The 20,843-nt window shown below is 33.3% G+C and overlaps 2 protein-coding genes and 1 pseudogene across 3 annotated transcripts; 2 read left to right on the forward strand and 1 right to left on the reverse strand.

The window, feature by feature from the left end:
- The first annotated feature begins 2,755 nt into the window (after positions 1 to 2,755).
- LOC143549034 (putative BPI/LBP family protein At1g04970) lies at positions 2,756 to 8,311 on the forward strand. The gene is made up of 6 exons (XM_077040050.1): positions 2,756 to 3,287; positions 4,965 to 5,104; positions 5,262 to 5,607; positions 6,793 to 7,044; positions 7,731 to 7,856; positions 7,950 to 8,311. The coding sequence occupies exons 1-6, from the start codon at positions 2,856 to 2,858 to the stop codon at positions 8,145 to 8,147; spliced, it is 1,494 nt and encodes a 497-aa protein (XP_076896165.1). The 5' UTR covers positions 2,756 to 2,855; the 3' UTR covers positions 8,148 to 8,311.
- Positions 8,312 to 8,874: 563 nt separating this feature from the next.
- LOC143549035 (tRNase Z TRZ2, chloroplastic-like) lies at positions 8,875 to 12,174 on the forward strand (annotated as a pseudogene). Its single transcript, XR_013138064.1, has 7 exons — positions 8,875 to 9,223; positions 10,972 to 11,134; positions 11,229 to 11,395; positions 11,493 to 11,606; positions 11,679 to 11,747; positions 11,829 to 11,903; positions 11,983 to 12,174. The product of XR_013138064.1 is annotated as a tRNase Z TRZ2, chloroplastic-like (transcript).
- Positions 12,175 to 13,529: 1,355 nt separating this feature from the next.
- Positions 13,530 to 19,483, reverse strand: LOC143549036 (3-oxoacyl-[acyl-carrier-protein] synthase, mitochondrial-like). The gene is made up of 14 exons (XM_077040051.1): positions 19,301 to 19,483; positions 17,906 to 18,135; positions 17,198 to 17,305; positions 17,053 to 17,124; positions 16,884 to 16,970; positions 16,642 to 16,793; positions 15,924 to 16,004; positions 15,813 to 15,846; positions 15,652 to 15,718; positions 15,494 to 15,570; positions 15,353 to 15,413; positions 15,210 to 15,292; positions 13,825 to 13,896; positions 13,530 to 13,743 (listed from the first exon to the last, which is right to left on the reverse strand). Exons 1-14 carry the CDS (start codon positions 19,422 to 19,424, stop codon positions 13,582 to 13,584), a joined length of 1,410 nt encoding a protein of 469 aa, XP_076896166.1. The 5' UTR covers positions 19,425 to 19,483; the 3' UTR covers positions 13,530 to 13,581.
- Positions 19,484 to 20,843: the final 1,360 nt, after the last annotated feature.

Consider the following 20,843-nt stretch of genomic DNA (forward strand, 5'->3'; position numbering starts at 1 on the left):
TTTATCACATAACCTCCCCTTGGTTGATTTAAGTAGGTTATAATTACACATTCTGTTAACATATGATTTCTTTAACTAGCATGATATCCTAAGCAATCGCGTTAACGACGCTATTTTTGGATTACCAAAGCTTAGAGAAATAGATCTTAACTTATATCTCATCATTTCTAAGTACAATATAAGAATCCATGTTTCGTTAAGTTATCAAAGTATTTCTATCTTTCAAGAACATGAATCGAGCATGAATGATTGTCAATATAATCAACAATCACCAACTTTGAATTGTTGATTTAAGATGGTGAAACATTTCTCATCAAAAGATAATTGCAAGATAATCATGTACTTTACCAAACTAAACCACATGTTTTAAATAATCATCAAGTAAAACAAAGCTACTTCATAGATTTTAGATGGCAAATGGAGTTTAGCTCATAATGAGCATAGTTATGAACATTAGGATGGATGATAATAACAAACACATGATTAAACTAGAACAATCTAACCAAATATGGATAAATCTTCCTTCTTAATGATGATGATGACCTCCAAACCTTCAAACTCTTCACTAAATCTTTAATGTGAGTGTTAGTGGGTGTTTTTATAATTGAAAACCGTATAGACTCTCTTCAAGGCACACCAAATGAGTGCAACATGAGCCACTAATTATAGGCAATTTGGAGTGAGAAGCATGGCCCCGTGCCTTGGTGGGCACGCCCACGTGCTTTATTATGACATGTGCCAAATTCTTTTTGTTTTTTTCTTGAAGGTGACCATGGCCCCGTGGTCAATGGGCACGACCCCGTGCTTTTGTTCCCAGTTTTTGTCTTTTCTTATAGATTTTTGTTTTTTCTGGTGTTCAGAAGCATGTGGGTGTGTTTCTTGAGGCATGGGGGCGTGTTTCTTGCTTTTTCTTGTGTTTTCTTCGTCTTTTCGTTTGTTTCTTTGTTTGGGGCTCAGTTTCACCTGAAATTGTATTTTATTATTATTATGATAAATAGCCTTTCGTGCTATGTTATTTGATAGAAATTGCAGTTTTTAGAGATTATTTGATGCTAAAAAGATATATAATTTTATGCACATCAGTTAATTATAACTAAAACTTATAAAAATTAACAAATTACAGATCTTGAAAATTCATGTTCAGTTGGCTTTAAAAGAAGGTCAAGATCAAACCATTAACTACGAATTTGGAAAAACCCATACCAAACCGGTTGCTTCACCAAACTATTTTTTTCCGGTTGATCTACTATTTTTTATTATATACTTTCTTAATTTTTATTAAAAAAATGACTATAGTTTTTTTCATTATAAAATAAAGAAATTTTTATACCTCCAATTAGAGGGGCACATCGAAAACGGGTAACCGAACTAACCTATGACCAGAACCGACACCAAGCCAGTTTCGAACCAATAGAAACCATAGGTTTGGAACCGGCTTGTACTTCTCACAAACAAAACCGGTTCCAAACCGATTAACCAAACCAAAAACAGGTCAAAAAACAATCATAAACTATCCAAGACCAAGAACAGAAACCGAGCACCAATCACAAACCAATTTTGGCTTTTTTGATTATCGAACCGAACTATTTCCACACCGAACCAATCTAGGGCTTGGAACCAATACAAACCTTAGGTCCGGGACCAATTTCTAATTCTCACAACCGAAATCTGTTCTAAACTATTTAACCAAACCGAAAACCATCCAAAACTATTCAAAACACAATCATTAACCACTTAACAAACCAATTTCAAGCAAAACCAAAACCAATCACAAACCAGTTTTAAACTTTTTATTTACCGAACCAACTTAGGGTTTAGAACACTACTATCCACCTCTATTCCAATTGTATACATACTTAGGTCATGTTTGGGATTCCTTATTTGTACCTCCTTTTGACTTATCTTGATAAGTCACTCCCTTTTAACTTATCAAATAACTTATCGAAAACTTATTTTTCTTATCCATACACCTTTTTAACTTCTAAAAGTTAATAGGTTATAAGAAGTTACCAAATTGAAACTTATGACTTATACACTCGTAAAATCTAACTTTTTCATTTATTTCATAACCTATTAATTAATAGTCTAAGGTTAAAATTTGTAAATCTAAGGCTGAGGGGTGTGGGGGGCTCTAACGGGGGCGCGAGTGGGGGCTCCAGCCAATAATATTGTGACGTGTGGCAGAGAGAGAAACTGGATAAGGGGGGTGTTGGAGCCCCCGCTGGAGCCCCTGGCCCTGGTGTGGAGGGGCTCCAGCAGGGGCTCCAGCGGATTTTTTTTTTATTTTTTTATAAATGTATTAAAAAAACGTATTATTAAAAAAACTCATAAATTATTTAAAAAAACACACATTTTTTTTAAAATTCAAATTACAAAAAAAACATACTAAAAATTAAACAAACAAAAAATTGGGAAGATAGGTTGATTTTGGGTTTTTTTTTGAAGTTGTGGTGATTGTTTTATATGAAATGGGTTATATATAGGAAGAAAAAAAATTTTTTTTTTATTAAATTAAGAGCCCAACGGCTCAATTAAAATGTCCAACGGGTCTTTCACGTTTTCCCATGCATCTTCACGCCATATTCGTCCCGCTAAGGGGCTTGCGCCTGCTTTGAATTCTGTGCTCGTGCCCCTCTCGCGCCCCGGGGGTGTGGTGCTAGCGCCTGGGGGCGCGAGCGAATGGGCTCTAGCGCCCCCGCTGAAGCCCCACACCCCTCAGCCTAACCATAAACTAAACACCACACAACTCAAACTCAACAAGTACACCCAACACAAAACAAAACATATTCCAAAACAAACAAATCCACCATCATCATCAATTCATCATCGTCCCCAAGTTTCAATCTTGATTCTTCATGTCACCAAAAATAATAATAATAACAAAATACCCAATATTAATATTTATATTATTATCTCTTCTCATTAATATTACACCCCACCCAACACTTGCTGATCAATCATCCATCTCAGTTCTCATAACCCAACCTGTTCTTGATTTCATCAAGAATTTGCTAGTAACAAAAGCAATATCCAAAATCACACCAACCCCACTTCAAGAAATTGATAGGGCTGTTAATATCCCTGTGATTGGTAAAGTGCATATTGTGTTGTCTGATATCAATATTTATAGGTTCAATGTTGGGTTGTCACAGGTTATACCAAATGAGGGTGGTGTGTCTATTGGTGGCTCAGATGTGAGGTGTGATTTGAGGGTCAAGTGGCATTATTATTATGGTGCTGCCCTGTTTCCGATTTCGGTTTCGGATACTGGGACTGCTGATATTCAGGTATTTTGTTGTTTTAGTTTTAAGATTTGTTAAAATCCCATTTTTAGTATTTATTGATGGAAAATTTAGTTTCTTTTTTTAAGTTTGTTGTGTGTTGTATGATTGTTTTAAATTCCATTTTTAGGATATTTTGATGGTAAATTTAGTATTTTTTGAAGTTTGTTGTGTGTTGTATGATTGTTAAAAATCCCATTTTTAAGATTTTGTGATGGTGAATTTAGTATTTTTTGAAGTTTACTGATTGTTAATTGATGATTTGATCATGCTAAGGTTGTAATTATAAATTAAGTATTTTTAAAGTTTATTGTTTGTTGTCTGGTGAGCATACTAAGGTTAATGGTTATATTTAGGTATTTAGTAACATCAATTTCAATATAAAAATCCCATTTTAAAGATTTTTTGATGGTAGATTTAGTATTTTTTTTTTATGTTTTCTGTGTGTTGTTTGTTGATATGATTATGCTAAGGTAGAAATTTTATATTTAGTATTTTTGAAGTTTATTGTGTGTTGTTTGATGATCTTGCTAAGGTGAATGCTTATATTTAGGTATTTAGTAATATCAATTTCAAGATTTATTGATGGTATATTTAGTGTTTTTTATACTGTGTGTTGTTTGTTGATATGATCATGTAAGGTTGTAATTTTAATTTTTAACATCAAGATTTCTTGAAAATCCCAATTTCAAGATATTTTTATGGGAAATTTATTATTTTTGAAGTTTAATGTTTGTTGTTTGATGCTATGATCATGCTAAGGTTAATGCTTATATTTAGGTATTTAGTAATTTCAATTTCAAGATTTCTTGAAAAATCACAATTTCAAGATTTGTTGATGGTAAATTAAGCATTTTTGTAGTTTATTTTTTGTTGTTTGATGATATATGCTAAGGTTAATGATTCTATAATAGTATAATGTCAATTTCAAGAATTCTTGAAAGCACAGTTTCAAGATTCTTAAAAAGTTCCAATTTTAGGATTTTCCTTTACTTGAATTTAGTATTTTTAGTGTTTAGTGTATGTTGTTTGATGATATGATCATGCTAAGGTTAATGCCTTTGTTCAGATATTTAGTAATTTCAATTTCAAGATTTTTTGAAAATTCTAGTTTCAAGATTTCTTTTAGTTTGAAATTAGTATTTTGCAGTTTATCGTTCGTTGTTTAATGATATGATCTTGCTTAGGTTAATGCTTCTATAATTTCAATATCAAGATTTCTTTAAAATCCCAGTTCTAAAATTTTCTTGAAAATTTTAGTTTCATTATTTCTTGAAACTCCCAGTTTAGGATTTCTTGATGGTATGCTGTTACTTGAATTTAGTATTTTTTTAAGTTTATTGTTTGTTGTTTGATGATATGATGATGCCACGGTTAATGTCAATGGCATGGAAATGGGGCGACAATGGGCTTGGACGATAGAAAATGGTCATACGGGCCTATTAAGGGAAAAGAAATGGTCATATGGGTCGTATGAGGGCAAATCATACGGCCCGTATGATACTTTTTTACTAACAAAAAAATGAGTAATATAACCACTGACAAAGTAATACGACCCATGTGACCATTTTAGCAAATACTATACAGCCCGAATGATGTAACAATATTTCTTAGTATGATAATACTTGAAATCAATATTTGTGAAGTTTAACGTTTGTTATTTGATTATATGATCATGTTAAGGTTAACGGCATGGAAATGGGAGTAGCATTGGGCTTAGATATCAAAGACGGATCCATGCAACTTTCCACTGTCGAATGCAATTGTCACATAAATGATATTACCATAGACTTAGATGGAGGTGCATCTTGGCTCTATCAAGGGTATTATTATTATTATTATTTATTTTTTTAATACAAAAAAAAATTATACTGAACAAAAAGATCCAATTACAAGGGTATGCTAATCATTTTGACTATACCCCTTTATTAGTTTGACTAAATTTTCAAAAGTCAAAAGGTTGACTTTTCTTTCTTTCAGGATTTTGGATGCTTTTAAAGAAGAAATCGAGTCAACGGTAGCAAAAACAATCACCAACATACTCAAAACTGAAATTTCGAAGCTTGGATACGTTCTACAAAACCTTCCGAAACAAATTCCAGTCGATGACGTGGCAGCATTAAACGTTACACTTGTTAACAGTCCTTTTCTGAGTGACACTTCATTGGGGTTTGAGATAAACGGATTATTCATAGAAAACAAAAGTGACAAACGTTTATACGGAAACAGTTTGCAGCCACCTGTCCGTTGTTCAGATCCTTCAAAAATGGTCGGGATTGCGCTAGATAAAGCGGTGTTCAAATCTGCACTTGCCTTATATTACAATGTAATTCCTCAAACCATATATGTATATATATTATATAATTTAGAGGTCGGCTCGTTTGGTTCGTTTAAAAACAGAGATGGTTTGGCATGTTTATCTTAACAAGCTAAAATCTTGGGCTCGGGCCGGCTTGTCAGAAGCTCATGCTTCAACGAGTCAGCTCGTTTTATTTTTTAAGTTTTTTTTTAAGTTCATGTTTTTTACATAGTAATATATATAAAAACCAAAAGTAATATTTGTAACATAAATATAGTTATAACTACAAAATTCATAATATATTAAAATTTGGATTATAATTTTTATAAGTATAAAATTTGGGCTTTACTTCTTAACGAGTTTAATTAAAAAGTTTGAAAGAAAATTTTTTTTTTTACTTATATAAAATAAAAAAATGTCATTCGTTTAAAGTAAAATATGTGTGTGCGTATTCAGGCTTTAACTCGGGCTCGGTTTGTTTACAGACTGGGCCGAGCCAGCTCAAGTCATTTACAAACAGGTAGATTTTGAGCGAGCTGAGAGCTTTTTGAACATCCCTAGGTTCAAAACGGGTCAATTCGGGTTATGTTTTACCCAAGGCCGGCTATAAGGGAGGGCCGGGTGGTCGACGGACCCCGGCCCGACACCCCGATAGGCCCGGATTATTTTAAAAAATTAAATTATATATATATATATATTTATGAAAAACAGTATGTATGTATAATGTTTAAACATAATTACACAATCACTAGTTTGGTCTAGTGGCAAAGAGGTGTGGCTTTTGACCAAAAGGTTTTGGGTTCTAATCTCACTTGACACATTTTAACCTTATTTTTTTAAAAAATAGTGTTTTACGCAACCAAATTATAAGACCCAAAAAATTAAGGCTTATTTAAAAACTAAATTGTTTAACACAATAAGATACCCTTTTTATTAAGGCCCAAAAGAAATTTCGCCTTCAGCCCAAAAATTTTTAACCCTTCTCGGAGCCGGGCCTGGTTTTACCTAACACACTATTATGATTATTTACAAAATAAATTATAATTTTAGGATAAGTGTCTCGGGTCAACCCAACTCAGCCTGACCCGTTTCAGCCTACACCAAAAAACAACTGATTTCAACCCGAACCAGTTTTAATCCATGGCTTAAACTGTTTGACCGCATGTAAACATTTGCGTATCTTTTGGATGACATAAATGTGTATACTTTCAGGCTATGTTTATGCATTGGATAGTGGACAAACTTCCCGAACAGTCTCTTTTGAACACTGCGGGATGGAGATTTATTATTCCTCAACTCTACAGAAAATACCCGAATGATGATATGAATTTAAATATCTCGTTATCTGATCCACCAGCTGTGCAGATATCACAGCAGAAAATCGATAGTACTGTTTATGCAGATCTTATTATAGATGTTCTTGAAGGAGTTGACACAACAATACCTGTTGCTTGCATCTCATTAGTAATCTTTATTAATGTCAAGTTTAACGCTATTAGATACATTTGTTTTTGTGGTTCTCGCAGTTCTCTGGTTAAAATTTACCTTGTTCTTAGAGCGGTGTTCATTTTAGAACTTATAATTTTTGAGAACTGCGAGAACCGCTTTAACCTTTGTACTATTTATCATATGTTTTCCAAACCGAACGGGACAGTGAACCGGTCGCCTTACCGGTTCAGTAGTCTGACCAAGTAGTCAGGAATTAAGATCCGGATGATGCCATAAATTAATATATTAAAATTTTCTATATAATATATGTATATATATCTAATACAAAACAAAATATGAAAATACTATATGTTTTTGTGCGAATTTGCATTTTATTAAAATATTAAGAGTTACATAAACAAAATATATGAAGCTGCAAGTAAAATTGATATTTTGAAGGGAAAAAAGAATTAAAAATCCGGTCTTGTCTTATCGTGAAAACACTGAATATAAATCGACTAGAATGCATATGGATTTTAATATTTGAGATTTATTCTTAAAAAAATATGATATTGATAGCATTTTGTGTAGATGCATATATGCATATACATTATACACTACACGCACGACTGCACATTATGACACTTTTTTTTTAAAAAAAATAAGCACTATATATATGTTCTTATATTGGTTCTAAAAAACGCGCCTCTTTCTTCTTACAGGTAATTTCTGGCACGGGTTCAGTTCAAATAACCGGGAATAACCTTGCGGCTCATTTGGAAATGAGTGATCTTTCCATGTCATTAAAATGGAGCAAGATTGGCACCTTGCACATGTTTCTAATTCAGGTAAATCGAGTTACGGTCAAATGAGTCAGGTTGACCCGAAACTTATAAAACAGTAAAAAAAATCTTCATTTTAAAATGTTTTTTTTTTTGCAGCCGGTGGTGTGGACGATGATTGAAACGGTTTTCTTGCCATATGTGAATGCACGAATTGGGGTTGGGTTTCCTTTGCCTCTAATTCACGGGTTTATGCTTCGAAACGCTGAGATAATAACCTCGGATTCTAGAGTCACTGTTTGCGGTGATGTTACATACCAGGAATCGTTTACTGGGACCCGAATCTACGCTTCGTAGATCACATGTACATTGTTGTATATAGTGTGTACAATTCTTGATACCTTGATGGTTACTGAATTTGTTAATTTTCATTATTTGATTAATTTATAAATGATATTTTGTTTATGACACAAAATGGGTTCGCGTAATCGCGTTTGTGATTATATATAAACTTATGTTAAACGCACTCGCATATGAAATTCTTGAAATGGGTGTTCAACTATGTGTCCTGCATGACTTCATGTTCGATAAATAATTCTAAACGAAAATGGTGTGTTCGTGTCACGTATGTTGTTGGCTAACTGATTCCGTTTTAAACAAACATGTCTAATATCATGTTTGTTGTTTTGTAGCTTACAATACAACTTCATCTCATGTATACCACTTAACGCTGTTTAAATTCCCACCGAGCGTGAGAATACTCTTGCATGTGATAAATAAAAAAATAAAAATAAATAAAAAAGATAAAAGAACGAAAGAAAAACATGATAAAAATGTGATACCGAAAAATAAACCGAACCGAGTAAGCAAAAGCCAATTGGTAAATTTGGTTGAGACTAATAACCGTACCGAGCATACACACCCATGCATATGTTATAACTTTTGTTCCATGGGGGTGCAAACCTGTATATCCCCAGTAGTGCAGGGTGTCAAGTTTCACTGTCAATATTTTTTGAACAACAACAACAACAATAAGATAACATAAAACACCCAAAAATTAAACCTTTCTTAAACCCTAAACATGCTCTCATCCATGACAATTACAACCCCAATTTTCCACCAATTCAACCCACCAAACCCACAAACAATCACCCTCCAAAAACCCACAAAAACCCATGAATTTGCCACAAAATCTTTGCCAAATTCAGGGTTTTTATCAGCAATTGGCAACGCAATAGAAGAGCAAGAGTACAGGAAAGCAAGGGCTGAAGTGGTGAGAAGAGGCATGGGAATTGAAGGGTGTGTCAGTTGTTGGGCTTGAGACTTGTGTCATTGTTCCAGAGTTTAAGTGTGTGTTTGATATTGGAAAGTGTCCACCTAGAGCTGTGGGAATGAGTTACTTGTTTATTACTCATGCTCATCTTGATCACATTGTAAGTTTTTTTTTTTTTTTGGATAAGTGAAAGTTTGGTGCTTTTGATGTTGGTAAGTCTATATTTGTTTATTTATGTATTTATTTATTTACTGTGATTTCGATGTTTGATTAACTGAAATTTTGGTGCTTTTGATGTTAGTAAGTTAATATGCTTTTTTTTTTGTTATTACTATTTTGTATAATTTTTTTTTCTGTGATTTTGATGTTTGATTAACTGAAATTTTGGTTTTGATGTTAGTAAGTTAATATGTTTTTTTAAATTTTGTGTTTCATTATTTTTTTCTGTGATTTTGATGTTTGATTAACTGAAATTCTGGTGCTTTTGATGGTGGTAAGTTATTTGTTTGTTTGTTTTTTTCTTTTTGTGATTTTGATGTTTGATCAACTGAAATTTTGAGCTTTTGATGTTAGTAAGTTAATATTTTTTTTTATTATTATTTTTTTGTTATTACTATTTTGTATATTTATTATTTTTTTCTGTGATTTTGATGTTAGTAAGTTAATATGTTTTTTTTTTTTTTTTTGTATTTTTTTTTCTGTGATTTCGATGTTTGATTAACTGAAAGTTTGTGCTTTTTATGTCATTAAGTTAATATTTTTTTATTTATTGTTTTTTTGGGTGATTTTGATGTTTGGATATGTGAAAGTTTGGTGCTTTTGATGTTGAGAAGGGTTTTAAAATTTGGTTAAATCTTGAATTGGATTTATGACTTTATTTCTTGGTTAATTATAGTGAGAAATTAAAGGTTTTTTTTTTCAACATTTGAGATTTTGGTTGTTAAACAGGTTACCTAAAATTTAATCAGCAAAATGGGATCTTGATGTTTAATTAACAACTTTTAAATAGGGTTATCCATATTGATATTTTTTAATTTTTTTTATGTTTGATTAAGTGAAAGTTTGGTGCTTTTGATGTTGGGAAATTAAGGGTTTTATAATCTGGTTAATTCTTGAATATGGTTTTCCATTTTGTTGATTTTTTATTTGAGGAATATTCAATTAGGGATGTGCATGAAACCGAAATAACCTAAACTGCAACAAAACCGACAGTTTGGTTCTATGTTTCTGTAAAACCAAATTTTCGGTTCGGTTTTGGTTTTGCGTGTAATTAAAACCGAAAAGACCAAACCGAACTTATGGATTTTGAATTTTTTTTTTTTTGAATTTTAAGTAATTTATAATAATTTAATATCTGGTTTAGGTTTAATCCAAATATCTTAGCCAAAATGTATGATAATCAAATAGATTGTTAACTAGCAAAAAAAACTTAGGCCTAGATTCATTATTTTTGGCCAACTCTTTTCTAGCCCAAAAGTTTCAAGCCTAAGTGGCAAACCGAAACCGAACTGAACCAAACATGACTTAAAAACCGAAAAGCCTGAAAAATAACGTTTTTTAAAAACTCGAAAACCGAAATTTTAAGTTTTGGTGCGGTTTTAGCCAAAAACCGAACTTAACTAACCCATGCACACCCTTAGATTCATTTCTTGAATTGAATTTATCAGTTGGTTAATTTGCAGCTGGTTGATTTGTGATTTTGGTCTTTAAAAAGATTCCTCTAAGTATGAATAAAAATATGTGATTTTGATGTTTACTTAACTTACAATTCTTATATAGGGCTATTGATTTTGTTGATTTGTTTTTAACTAAGTTCCATGTTGTTATTTGCCCGTAAAATGTCAAAATGTATGCTACTTTTTATTAGTGTAATTTGGATAAATAAATCCCGGTTTTGTATGGTTTTAGGGCGGGCTACCGATGTATATTGCAACTCGTGGCTTATACAACATGAGTCCTCCAACCGTGTTTGTACCTCCTTCGATTAAAGACGATGTTGAAGAGTTGATTGAGCTTCATAGGAAGATGGGTGATGTGGAACTAAATGTTGATTTGGTTGCATTGGATGTCGGTATGGTTTTTCTTTAAACTCGTCTTTATATTATAAAACGTTAACAATTGATGTTTTTCAAAGCGTAACGTTTTATTTTATATTTTATTTTTAGGAGAAACATATGAACTAAGAAACGATCTTGTTGTACGCCCATTTAAAACCTATCATGTTATACCGAGTCAGGGTTATGTTATTTATTTGGTTCGGAAGAAACTTAAGAAACAATATATTCACTTGAAAGGAAGGGAGATTGAGAAAAAGAAGAAATCTGGTGTTGAGGTTTGTAATTTTTATTTTTTTATTTTTATTTTCCACAAGCAACTTTAAACCATCTTATTTTTTTATTTTTTTTTTATTATTTTTTTTGTAATTTTAGATAACGGATATTATATTGTCACCGGAGGTGGCGTTCACAGGCGATACAAGCTCTGAATTTCTACTTGATCCACGAAGTTCGGATGCCTTGCGAGCCAAAGTTCTTATAACCGAGGTTTTTTTTTTTTTGGTATTTATGCAAACTATAGTTGAAGTACTAACAATGTGAATAAGTTTTGTTCAATAGGCTACTTTTTTGGATGATAAAAGCAGCATTGAGCATGCGCGAGAACATGGTCACATGCATATTGATGAGGTAATGTTTCCATCTTAATATTCGTGAACGGGGTGATTTGGGATCTTACTGAAAGCGACTTGTTTTGAACCCGAACTTCAGATTATCGAGCATTCTAAGTGGATTAGGAACAAGGCGATTCTTTTGACACATTTCTCGTCACGCTACCACGCCGAGGTAATTAAAAAACCTCGAAAAGAAAGAAACTTTCCTTTATTTTCGTTTCTTTTTTATATAATTTTGTAAACGTTTACAGGAAATCCGACAAGCCGTTACAAGGTTGCAGGCAAAGGTTCAAGCCAAAGTGGTCCCACTTACAGAAGGTTTTAGATCAATGTACACACCATAAACACATAAATTTATGTTTAAATTTTGTGCATATTTACAATTCTAATATTAAGTAATCAAGCCATTGTATTAACTTAAAAATCAGAATCAACATTGTAAAAGGAAGCATCTTCAAAGAATTCAAGAAATCATTGTTGACACTAAAAACTTAAATCACAATATGCTTGTATTTGCTTGCTAATTGATCAACATTAGCACATAATTTGGCTTAAAGTTTTGTGCATATTTTAAATTTATATATTCATCATTCAAGTAATGAAGCCACTGTATGATTGTATCAATTTAGCATCGGTTTTTGCTCCTGTGATTTGTTGAAATCTGCGGTTTTAGTTCAATAGTTTAAAAAATGCGATTTTCATCCCCACGGTTTCATTTCACTTGCAATTAAACCCAGATTCATTAGCCCCGTTAAGTCTGGTCGTTAAAACCATCAACGTACCCCTCACGTGTGGGGCATTTTTGTCATTTCTCCCCAAATAAACCTCAACCGTAATTCGCAAGCCCCCTTCACATGAGGGGCCGGGGTGTATTTGTGGGGGGGGGAGACAAAACTGCCCCTCACGTGAAGGGTACGCTGATGAGTTTAACGCCCATATTTAATGGGGTTATTGAATCCGGGTTTAATTGCAAGTGAAATGAAACCACAGAGACGAAAATTGCAAATCTGAAACTATTGGACTAAAACCGCATATTTGGACAAACCACTGGGACGAAAACCGCAGTTTACTCTTAGAAAAATCAAGATAACAAGATTTCATAGTCAAATGTGATCAAAAAAAGTTTAATTTTCTTGCTAAATGATCACTATTTACACATAATTTGGCTTCAAATTTTGTGTATATTTATAATTCAGAGATTCTAACTAGAGGTGCATAAATCGGGTTATTCAAATACCCGGGTCCGGGTATGGAACTGGGATCGGGTATGACCGGGTCGGGTCCGGGTATCGTCTCTAAAAACCATACCCTATGTATCGGGTTCGGGTTGGGTAGGTATAGAACCAAGTATTCAAAAACCAGGTATTTGAATACCTTATTTCTAGGTATTAAAAAAACCCTATTTTCGGGTTTTTTCATGTACTTTTCAAATATATATTGGATTTTTAAGGGGTTGCACCTTTTAGGATTATTTTCTAGGTATTTTTCATGTAATATCAGGCATTTGAAAAACCTAGTTCCGGGTATTTGTAAAACCCGGTTAGGGTTTTCGGGTATTACCAGGTACAAACTGGGTCTAGCTCCGGGTACGAATTTTGGTACTGAAATGCATACCTTGTCAGTACCCTACGGGTAGGGTCGGGTATTAAAAACACGGGTATACAAAAACCCTTTTTCAGGTTTTTTTTTTGGGTTCCGGTTCCGGATTCGGTTTTTTGTGCACCTCTAATTCTAACAATGAAGCCATTGTGTCAACTCAAAAAATTCATAATCAACATTGTAAAAGTTCATTGTCAAAATTTGTCACAACAGACTTTAATTTGCTTGCTAATTTGAACAAGATTTTGTAATCAAATAGATGCAAACAGAAGTGCAGCATTTGTTCCTCCAAACCCGAAAGCATTTGATAAAGCTGCTTTAATTTGCATCTCCTTTGACTTGGTCAACGGCATGAAACCTTCATCGAAAATAGGATCCGGATTACTCAAGTTAAGCGACAAAGGAGCGATTCCCTGCATCAATAAACGAAAATACTTACGTTACTTTAGCACGATATTATAGCAGCGTAATAACATTAGTTTTTATTTACTTACATGATGTATCGCAAGAACTGTAAATATCGCTTCAACTGCTCCAGCAGCCCCCAGAAGATGCCCAATAGCACCCTATATAGATTACAAGAGTTACAATACAACATTATAACGTGTAATACAATGGGTCGACAGATTCAAAGAAATGGGTTGATGTGAGTTAGTGTCCTAAGGAAATGTGGCAGGTTTCGGATCGGAACAAGTTTTCGCACGAGACAAGTTTTGGCACGAAATGGGTTTCAGATTGGAACGGGTTCGGTTCAAGTTTCAAGCCAACATGAGTTTTCACACGGGACGGGTTGGGTTTTGGTTTCTTTTTGGTCGATTCCAGACTCGCTTTTGGTTTTTTGTTTCGTTTTTGTCCGTTTTTTCAGTTTCGTTTTTGTTCAGTTTCAATTTTTTTAGTTTCGTTTTGACTTATTTGGTTCGTTTTTTGCTTTTTGTTTCATTTTAATCGATTTTTTCGATTTCGGTTCGATTTCTCAATGGTTTTTTTTTAATGGATCGAGGACAAGGGAAGAAACATTTTAGTTTTTTTACCTTTTTAGTTTTTGATTTATATTTTGAGTTATGATTTTTTTTATTATTATTTTTGAATATGTTTTGAGGGGTTTTTTATCTTAGCAGAAACCCCTCAGAAAAAAATTCAACAAAAATAATAAGAAAACCATAACTCAAGATATAAATAAAAAACTAAAAAGGTAAAAAAACTAAAAACTTGGAACGGGTTCGGTTCAAGTTTCAAGCCAACATGAGTTTTCACACGGGACGGGATGGGTTTTGGTTTCTTTTTGGTCGATTCCAGACTCGCTTTTGGTTTTTTGTTTCGTTTTTGTCCGTTTTTTCAGTTTCGTTTTTGTTCAGTTTCAATTTTTTTAGTTTCGTTTTGACTTATTTGGTTCGTTTTTTGCTTTTTGTTTCATTTTAATCGATTTTTTCGATTTCGGTTCGATTTCTCAATGGTTTTTTTTTAATGGATCGAGGACAAGGGAAGAAACATTTTAGTTTTTTTACCTTTTTAGTTTTTGATTTATATTTTGAGTTATGATTTTTTTTATTATTATTTTTGAATATGTTTTGAGGGGTTTTTTATCTTAGCAGAAACCCCTCAGAAAAAAATTCAACAAAAATAATAAGAAAACCATAACTCAAGATATAAATAAAAAACAAAAAATCTAAAAAAACTAAAATGTTTCCGCCGTTATCCTCGTTCCACCAAAAAAAACGAAACCCGTTCTGACCATAACCCATTCTGACCCAAACCTGTTTTGACCCTGACTCGTTTCGACCCATTACCCGTTCAACCCAACCCAACCCATTTGCCACCTCTAAAAATGATATAAATCACATATATTTTACGTGTTTTTCTTAAATTAGTTAAAATTAACCTTTGTGGATGAAAAGGCTAAGGCACCAGATGTCGCATGTTTGGAAAACAATGATTTAATTGCTTGGGCTTCCACCATGTCACCTGATTAAAAATCGAATTAATATTATTTTACATATATTATTTAATCAAAAGGGTGCATACCTAAAGGTGTAGATGTAGCATGCGCGTTCACATAATCCACTTGATCAGGAAGAAGGCCCGACTGTCATAAACAAAAAAGATTTAACATTTTATCAAACAAAACGACATTCGAGCTTAAAAATATAAACTTTTTATAAATACCTGTTTTAACGCACGTGTCATTGCCAGAATCGCACCTCGTCCATCCACATGCGGTTGTGTGATGTGATATGCATCGCCTTCACAAACAAATATCATAGGTTAAGTGTCAAAACGCGAACAAGTAATCATATTAGAACCAAAAGTCAACAAGGTCAAACCTGACATCCCATAGCCACGAAGCTCTGCATAAATATTTGCTCCTCTCTTTTTCGCATGCTCAAGTTCCTTTAACAATAAACGACTATATAAATATAAGATATATAAAAGGCGAATGTCGCATAACTTAAAAATTAGCATATGAAATAAAAATATTACTAACTTCCAAAACAAGAACACCGGCACCTTCTCCTATGCTGCATCCATAAACATATTATTTATATCGATTTGTCACATGTAAAACACACATGAAAAAATATATTTACTAACATACACAAATCCATCTCGGTCGCAATCGAAAGGTTTTGAAGCTTCTTGAGGGGTAGAATTGCACTTTGTAGTTAATGCCCTTAACCTGCATTTCAATAGATTGTATAGAGTCAAGAAAAGTCAACATTATTGACCCAAGCTAGGGGTGGCAAATGTGACCCATGGGTTGTATTAAAATGTGTATAATGGGTCAAAATAAAAAAAGAAAATGATTGAAACGGGTCAAAACGGGTTGACATTTCTTGAAGGTTTTTTTTTTAATGGAACGAGAAAACGGAGGAAACTTTTTAGTACTTTTACTTTTTTAATTTATGATTTATATTTCGAGCTATGATTTTTTAATTATTTCTATTGAATTTTTTAATGAGTGGTTTTTGAAATGGGCCAAAATGGGTTGAGATTTCAAAAATCCCTCATTAAAAAATTCAAAAAAAATAAAAAAAAATTATATCTTGAAATATAAATCAAAAACTAAAAAAGTAAAAATAATAAAAAGTTTTCTCCGTTTTTCTCGTTCCATAAAAAAAATCTCGAGAAATGTCAACTCGTTTCAATCATTTTCTTTGTTTAGTTTGACCCATTCTGACCCATTATATACACTTTAATACAGCCCATTCAACCCAATGGGTCACATTTGCCACCCCTAACCCAAGCAAGCAAGAACTCAAAAGAACGAATCCTAAAACCGAAAATTTTGTTAAAAGATCTAAACTGATAATTACTTGGAAAACCCTGCTATAGATAAAGCATCAATGCTGGCCTCGGTACCACCGGCCACCATGACATCAGCATCTCCAAACTGGATCATTCTCGCTGCATCACCGATTGAATTTGCACCAGTGGCGCAAGCTGTCACTGCAGCATGGTTCGGTCCCTAAATTCAGAAATAATACTAGAATATGATTTAACATATTTATTAAAAATATATATTGTGTTCACTGATTAATGGTTACTGATTACACACCTGGAATCCATACTTCATGCTTACATGACCGGCTGCCATGTTTATTAATATCCGAGGTACGAAAAAAGGACTAAGACGACGAAGTCTCTGCAGTTACAAATAAAATAATAACATTTATTATTTTTGAGTTTTAAATACCTAAAATGTAAAAGTTGCACAAAAAAATAACCTTTTCACATATCAATTGTGATGCGTCTAGTATATCACCGATGCTTCCAATTCCTCCACCTATAGAAACTCCCTGATGTTTCCAAGTTAGAAATATATAAAATAATAAAAAGAATATATGTTGTATATATTATATAAGCATTTACAGTATTCTCCTTGTCCTCTTGTTCGGATGGTATCCAATTTGCATCTCTAAGTGCTTCATCTGCAGAACATAGTGCATAGCTTATAAACCTTGCAATTGATTTACCATGCTGCAATAACAAGATTAATTATACTTTTTAATGTTTGAAATCATCAAAAAATTATATTAAGCATTAGGACTGTAAACGAACCGAACGTACGTGAACTATTCGTGAACTGTTCGGCGGGAAGTGCATGTTTTTTCGTTCGTTTATAAATGAACGAACATGAACAAGGAATTTCGTTCGATTAACTAAATGAATGAGCGTGGACATATTCGACAATATGTTCATTTACATCCCTTTATATTCGTTGATATATGTTTGTTCATTAAAGGTTTTTAATACCTTTTAATGATTTTTCTAATCTTATCATATAGATTTAAGCAATATTATTAACTATAAAACAAAAAAAATATATGAGTATATGTGATTAATTCATATGTAAAATTAACATATGAATATGAATGTTAAAAAAAACACCGGCCTTGGTAGCCGAACCGAACCGTTTGACACTGACCGTTTTCAGTTAGCCAAATTAAATATAACATTGTGTGCTCATTTGTGTTTGTCCGTTTGTGTTCGTTTCCTTACTGAACAAACATGAACAAGAATTTCATTCGGTTCGGTAAGGTTCGTTTAGAGCCCTATTAAGCATTGATTTCATGATACCTTAGAATCAAGCCATAACGACTCGTCGAATTCACCAGGTTTAGTGCCACACGGTACAATAGCAGCCACTTTTGAAGTCAACTGGTCAAATGTATACAACTGAGTGTCTTTCTCGAATCCACTCATTTTTAAGTCTTCAACAGATAAAGCCCTGGTCCCGCTTTCGCCTTTTATTAATCGCTTCCATGTGGTTTCGACTCCACAACCTAATGGAGTAACCATTCCTAAACCTACAATACCGAAAGGTGAGTTGAATTACACTCAAAGCTCAAAACTGAACCGATAAACCAACAAAATTAACCGAAATTAGCCATAAACAGAAAAAAAAAAAAAAAAAAAAAGAAAGATCGGTTATAGTTAAGTGAATCTGGTTAACCGACTATTCGGTTATGGTTACGGTTAAGGTGTCTTCGTTAACCAACTTTAACCGAAACCGAACCCTGTATGTTTGTGTTTTTTTTCCAAACATAAATGAACACGAACAAGGGCATGTTCGTGTTCGTTTATTTAACTTAAAACAAACATGAAGACGAATACGAACACTTAATCGAACGCGTATTTTGTGTCCGTGTTTGTTTATTTAAAAAATGAACATGTTCGTGTTCATTTATGTTCGTTTGTTTAAAATCTAAACGAATAGTTCACGAACATAACTCAACAAAGATAAACAAACATAAATGAACAAATGTAAATGAACACAAACAAACATGAACAAACATATATGAACACAAATGAACAAATATAAAACAATTAAATAGATCCCTCTTCCAGATAATGTTTAATTATTTACTATTAATATGTAAAGGAACATAAACCAAGATAAATAAATGAACATAAATAAACGACGTTCACTAACATAAACGAACAAACGAACACAAAATTTTTTGTTCACGTTTGTTCGTTTAATAAATAAACGAACTTCCCGCCGAACAGTTCACCAAACTTTCGGTTCTTTTACAGGCCTATCAGCTAGGCTAGAGCTTGATTTTGAAGTTACGCGAGCCTAAGATCAATCCAATGAGCCGAGTCGAGCTTGGGACGAGTTTTTCTCGGTAACAAAAATGAGCCAACTCATCTCATGTTGTTTCAAATCAAATATTTTTTAGCTAGTTTTATTCGAGCAAAGCCACAAGCTTTTTGAATAGCCCTAATTTTTAATCATGTTGCAACTTGCAACCTGCATATTTTAGCTTCGAAACTTCATAATTGTGCTTGGAACACCGTAACCGAACAATTATCCACCGGAACCAAAAGTAATAAAAATAATTTACATTGGACAATTAACCGAACTTAACCGAAACAGAACCGTAACCGAAGATTAGCCCACTTATGGTTATGGTTAATTGTTGCAATTACAGAGGAATTATAATAACAGATTGAATTATAAAATATTACCAGTGACAACGACTCTTCTTTGAGGTGAAAATGGAGGCGGTTTAAACGGTTCAATGGAAGAAGAAGAAGAAGAAGATGATGAGAATTGACGGTATAATTTGCACCACCGGCGGCTGTTGTTCATAGCGGCAAATTTGGTCGGAAGAGGTTTTGTAAAGTAATTGAACCGGAGTCCTTAAACCCTCTTCTCTTCTGTTCTGTTCTGCCGTGGTGTAATTTGAAGATTACGTTTGTTTGTTTGTTTGTTTTTACTTGTGTTTTTTTTATTGGAGTCATTGTTGTATGAATAGTATGCCACTTTTTACCCTTTTAACTATTAGGCTATGTGTAGTTAGAGATGCACACAGAAACCGGCTTAAACCCGATTTTGTAATTGGTTACTAACCGGTTCAATCCTAACTGAGTATTAATCGATCCTAACCGCCGGTTAGTAACCGGTTTGTATTATTGATTTCAAAACCGGTTAACATTATTAATTTATTGAACACCGGTTATTAACCGGTCCGGTCTAATCAGTCAAAACCATTTCTCTAACCGGTCAAACCGGTTAATACCCTACCCGAAAAACCGGTCTAACCGGTTAATTCCCGCAAAAATACGGCTAGCAAATTAACCGGTTAACCGAATTGTGCACCTCTATTAGTGTAGTGGAGGACTATAAAATGGGGGGATTTTTGACACGTGGCTAAGAGGGCAATATGTAGCCCAGAAAGGCAATGTTGAAGCCCACATTAATAATATAGTATTATCACACACACAAAAGTAGGCGACATGTAATCCCCCTCCCCCCTCGCCCACCTCCCTCAAAAAAATCGCCCATTTGAAGCCTAGGGGGCGGTGTTGTAGCCCCGCCCAAAAACTCCACTTTTGTCGCCCCGCTACACATACTCTTACGTGTTTCGACCAAATATAAATGACTTTTATCGTGAAAAGTACTGAATAAGTAGAGTAATTATTATTACATTATTGTATTTTTTGTAACATAATTACTCTAGTTCAAAACTATAATTGCTCTAGTTATTTGTATGTTTAGTATGTTAAGTTGATTTGTACCGGATCACACTCTAATTATTATAGGTTGAAGGAGTAACCCTTATATGAGCTCATCTAGTCTAATACGTTCGGATCACTGGATCAGTGGTCCCCACGCAGATCCCGGATTGGTACGATAGGGTTTACTACAACCCAACGTTGTAACCGAATAACTATCAGCATTGGGCAAAGAGTACACAAGCATGTCCTCGTCATGATATAAGTCAAGTTCTTATAACCATGATGGTTAAACTATGTTTCATATCATTTAATACCGCAAGACTAAACGATAGCATGTTTAGCCAATAGTTTTACAAATTGACCACTTGCGTGATACTTTTTTCATTAGTCTGGAGATTATTAATAACGACATTGAACCTAATAAAATATATTGCACGTTAGAAATGTAAACTTTTTTTTTGTATCTTTAATTATCTATATCAATATTAATGCCATGAAATGAATATATTTTTAATCACATTACAATTTGTTTAGTCAAAATGATACTTCA

This window comes from Bidens hawaiensis, unplaced genomic scaffold (assembly GCF_021521415.1).
Source record: "Bidens hawaiensis isolate Kalapana, Puna unplaced genomic scaffold, B.hawaiensis_p1.1 tig00015384_1, whole genome shotgun sequence".
Lineage (NCBI taxonomy): Eukaryota > Viridiplantae > Streptophyta > Magnoliopsida > Asterales > Asteraceae > Bidens > Bidens hawaiensis.

Bases quoted from the DNA above. Each gene is read 5' to 3' on its own strand.
- LOC143549034 (XM_077040050.1), top strand. From the start codon at position 2,856: ATGTCACCAAAAATAATAATAATAACAAAATACCCAATATTAATATTT. The intron at 3,288-4,964 runs GTATTTTGTTGT...GATCATGTTAAG, and splicing joins CTGGGACTGCTGATATTCAG to GTTAACGGCATGGAAATGGG. The intron at 5,608-6,792 runs GTAATTCCTCAA...GTATACTTTCAG, and splicing joins CACTTGCCTTATATTACAAT to GCTATGTTTATGCATTGGAT.
- LOC143549036 (XM_077040051.1), bottom strand. From the start codon at position 19,424: ATGAACAACAGCCGCCGGTGGTGCAAATTATACCGTCAATTCTCATCA. The intron at 13,897-15,209 runs GTTAATTTTAAC...TAATCTATATAG, and splicing joins TAGCCTTTTCATCCACAAAG to GGTGCTATTGGGCATCTTCT. The intron at 13,744-13,824 runs GTAAGTAAATAA...TTATTGATGCAG, and splicing joins CAGTTCTTGCGATACATCAT to GGAATCGCTCCTTTGTCGCT.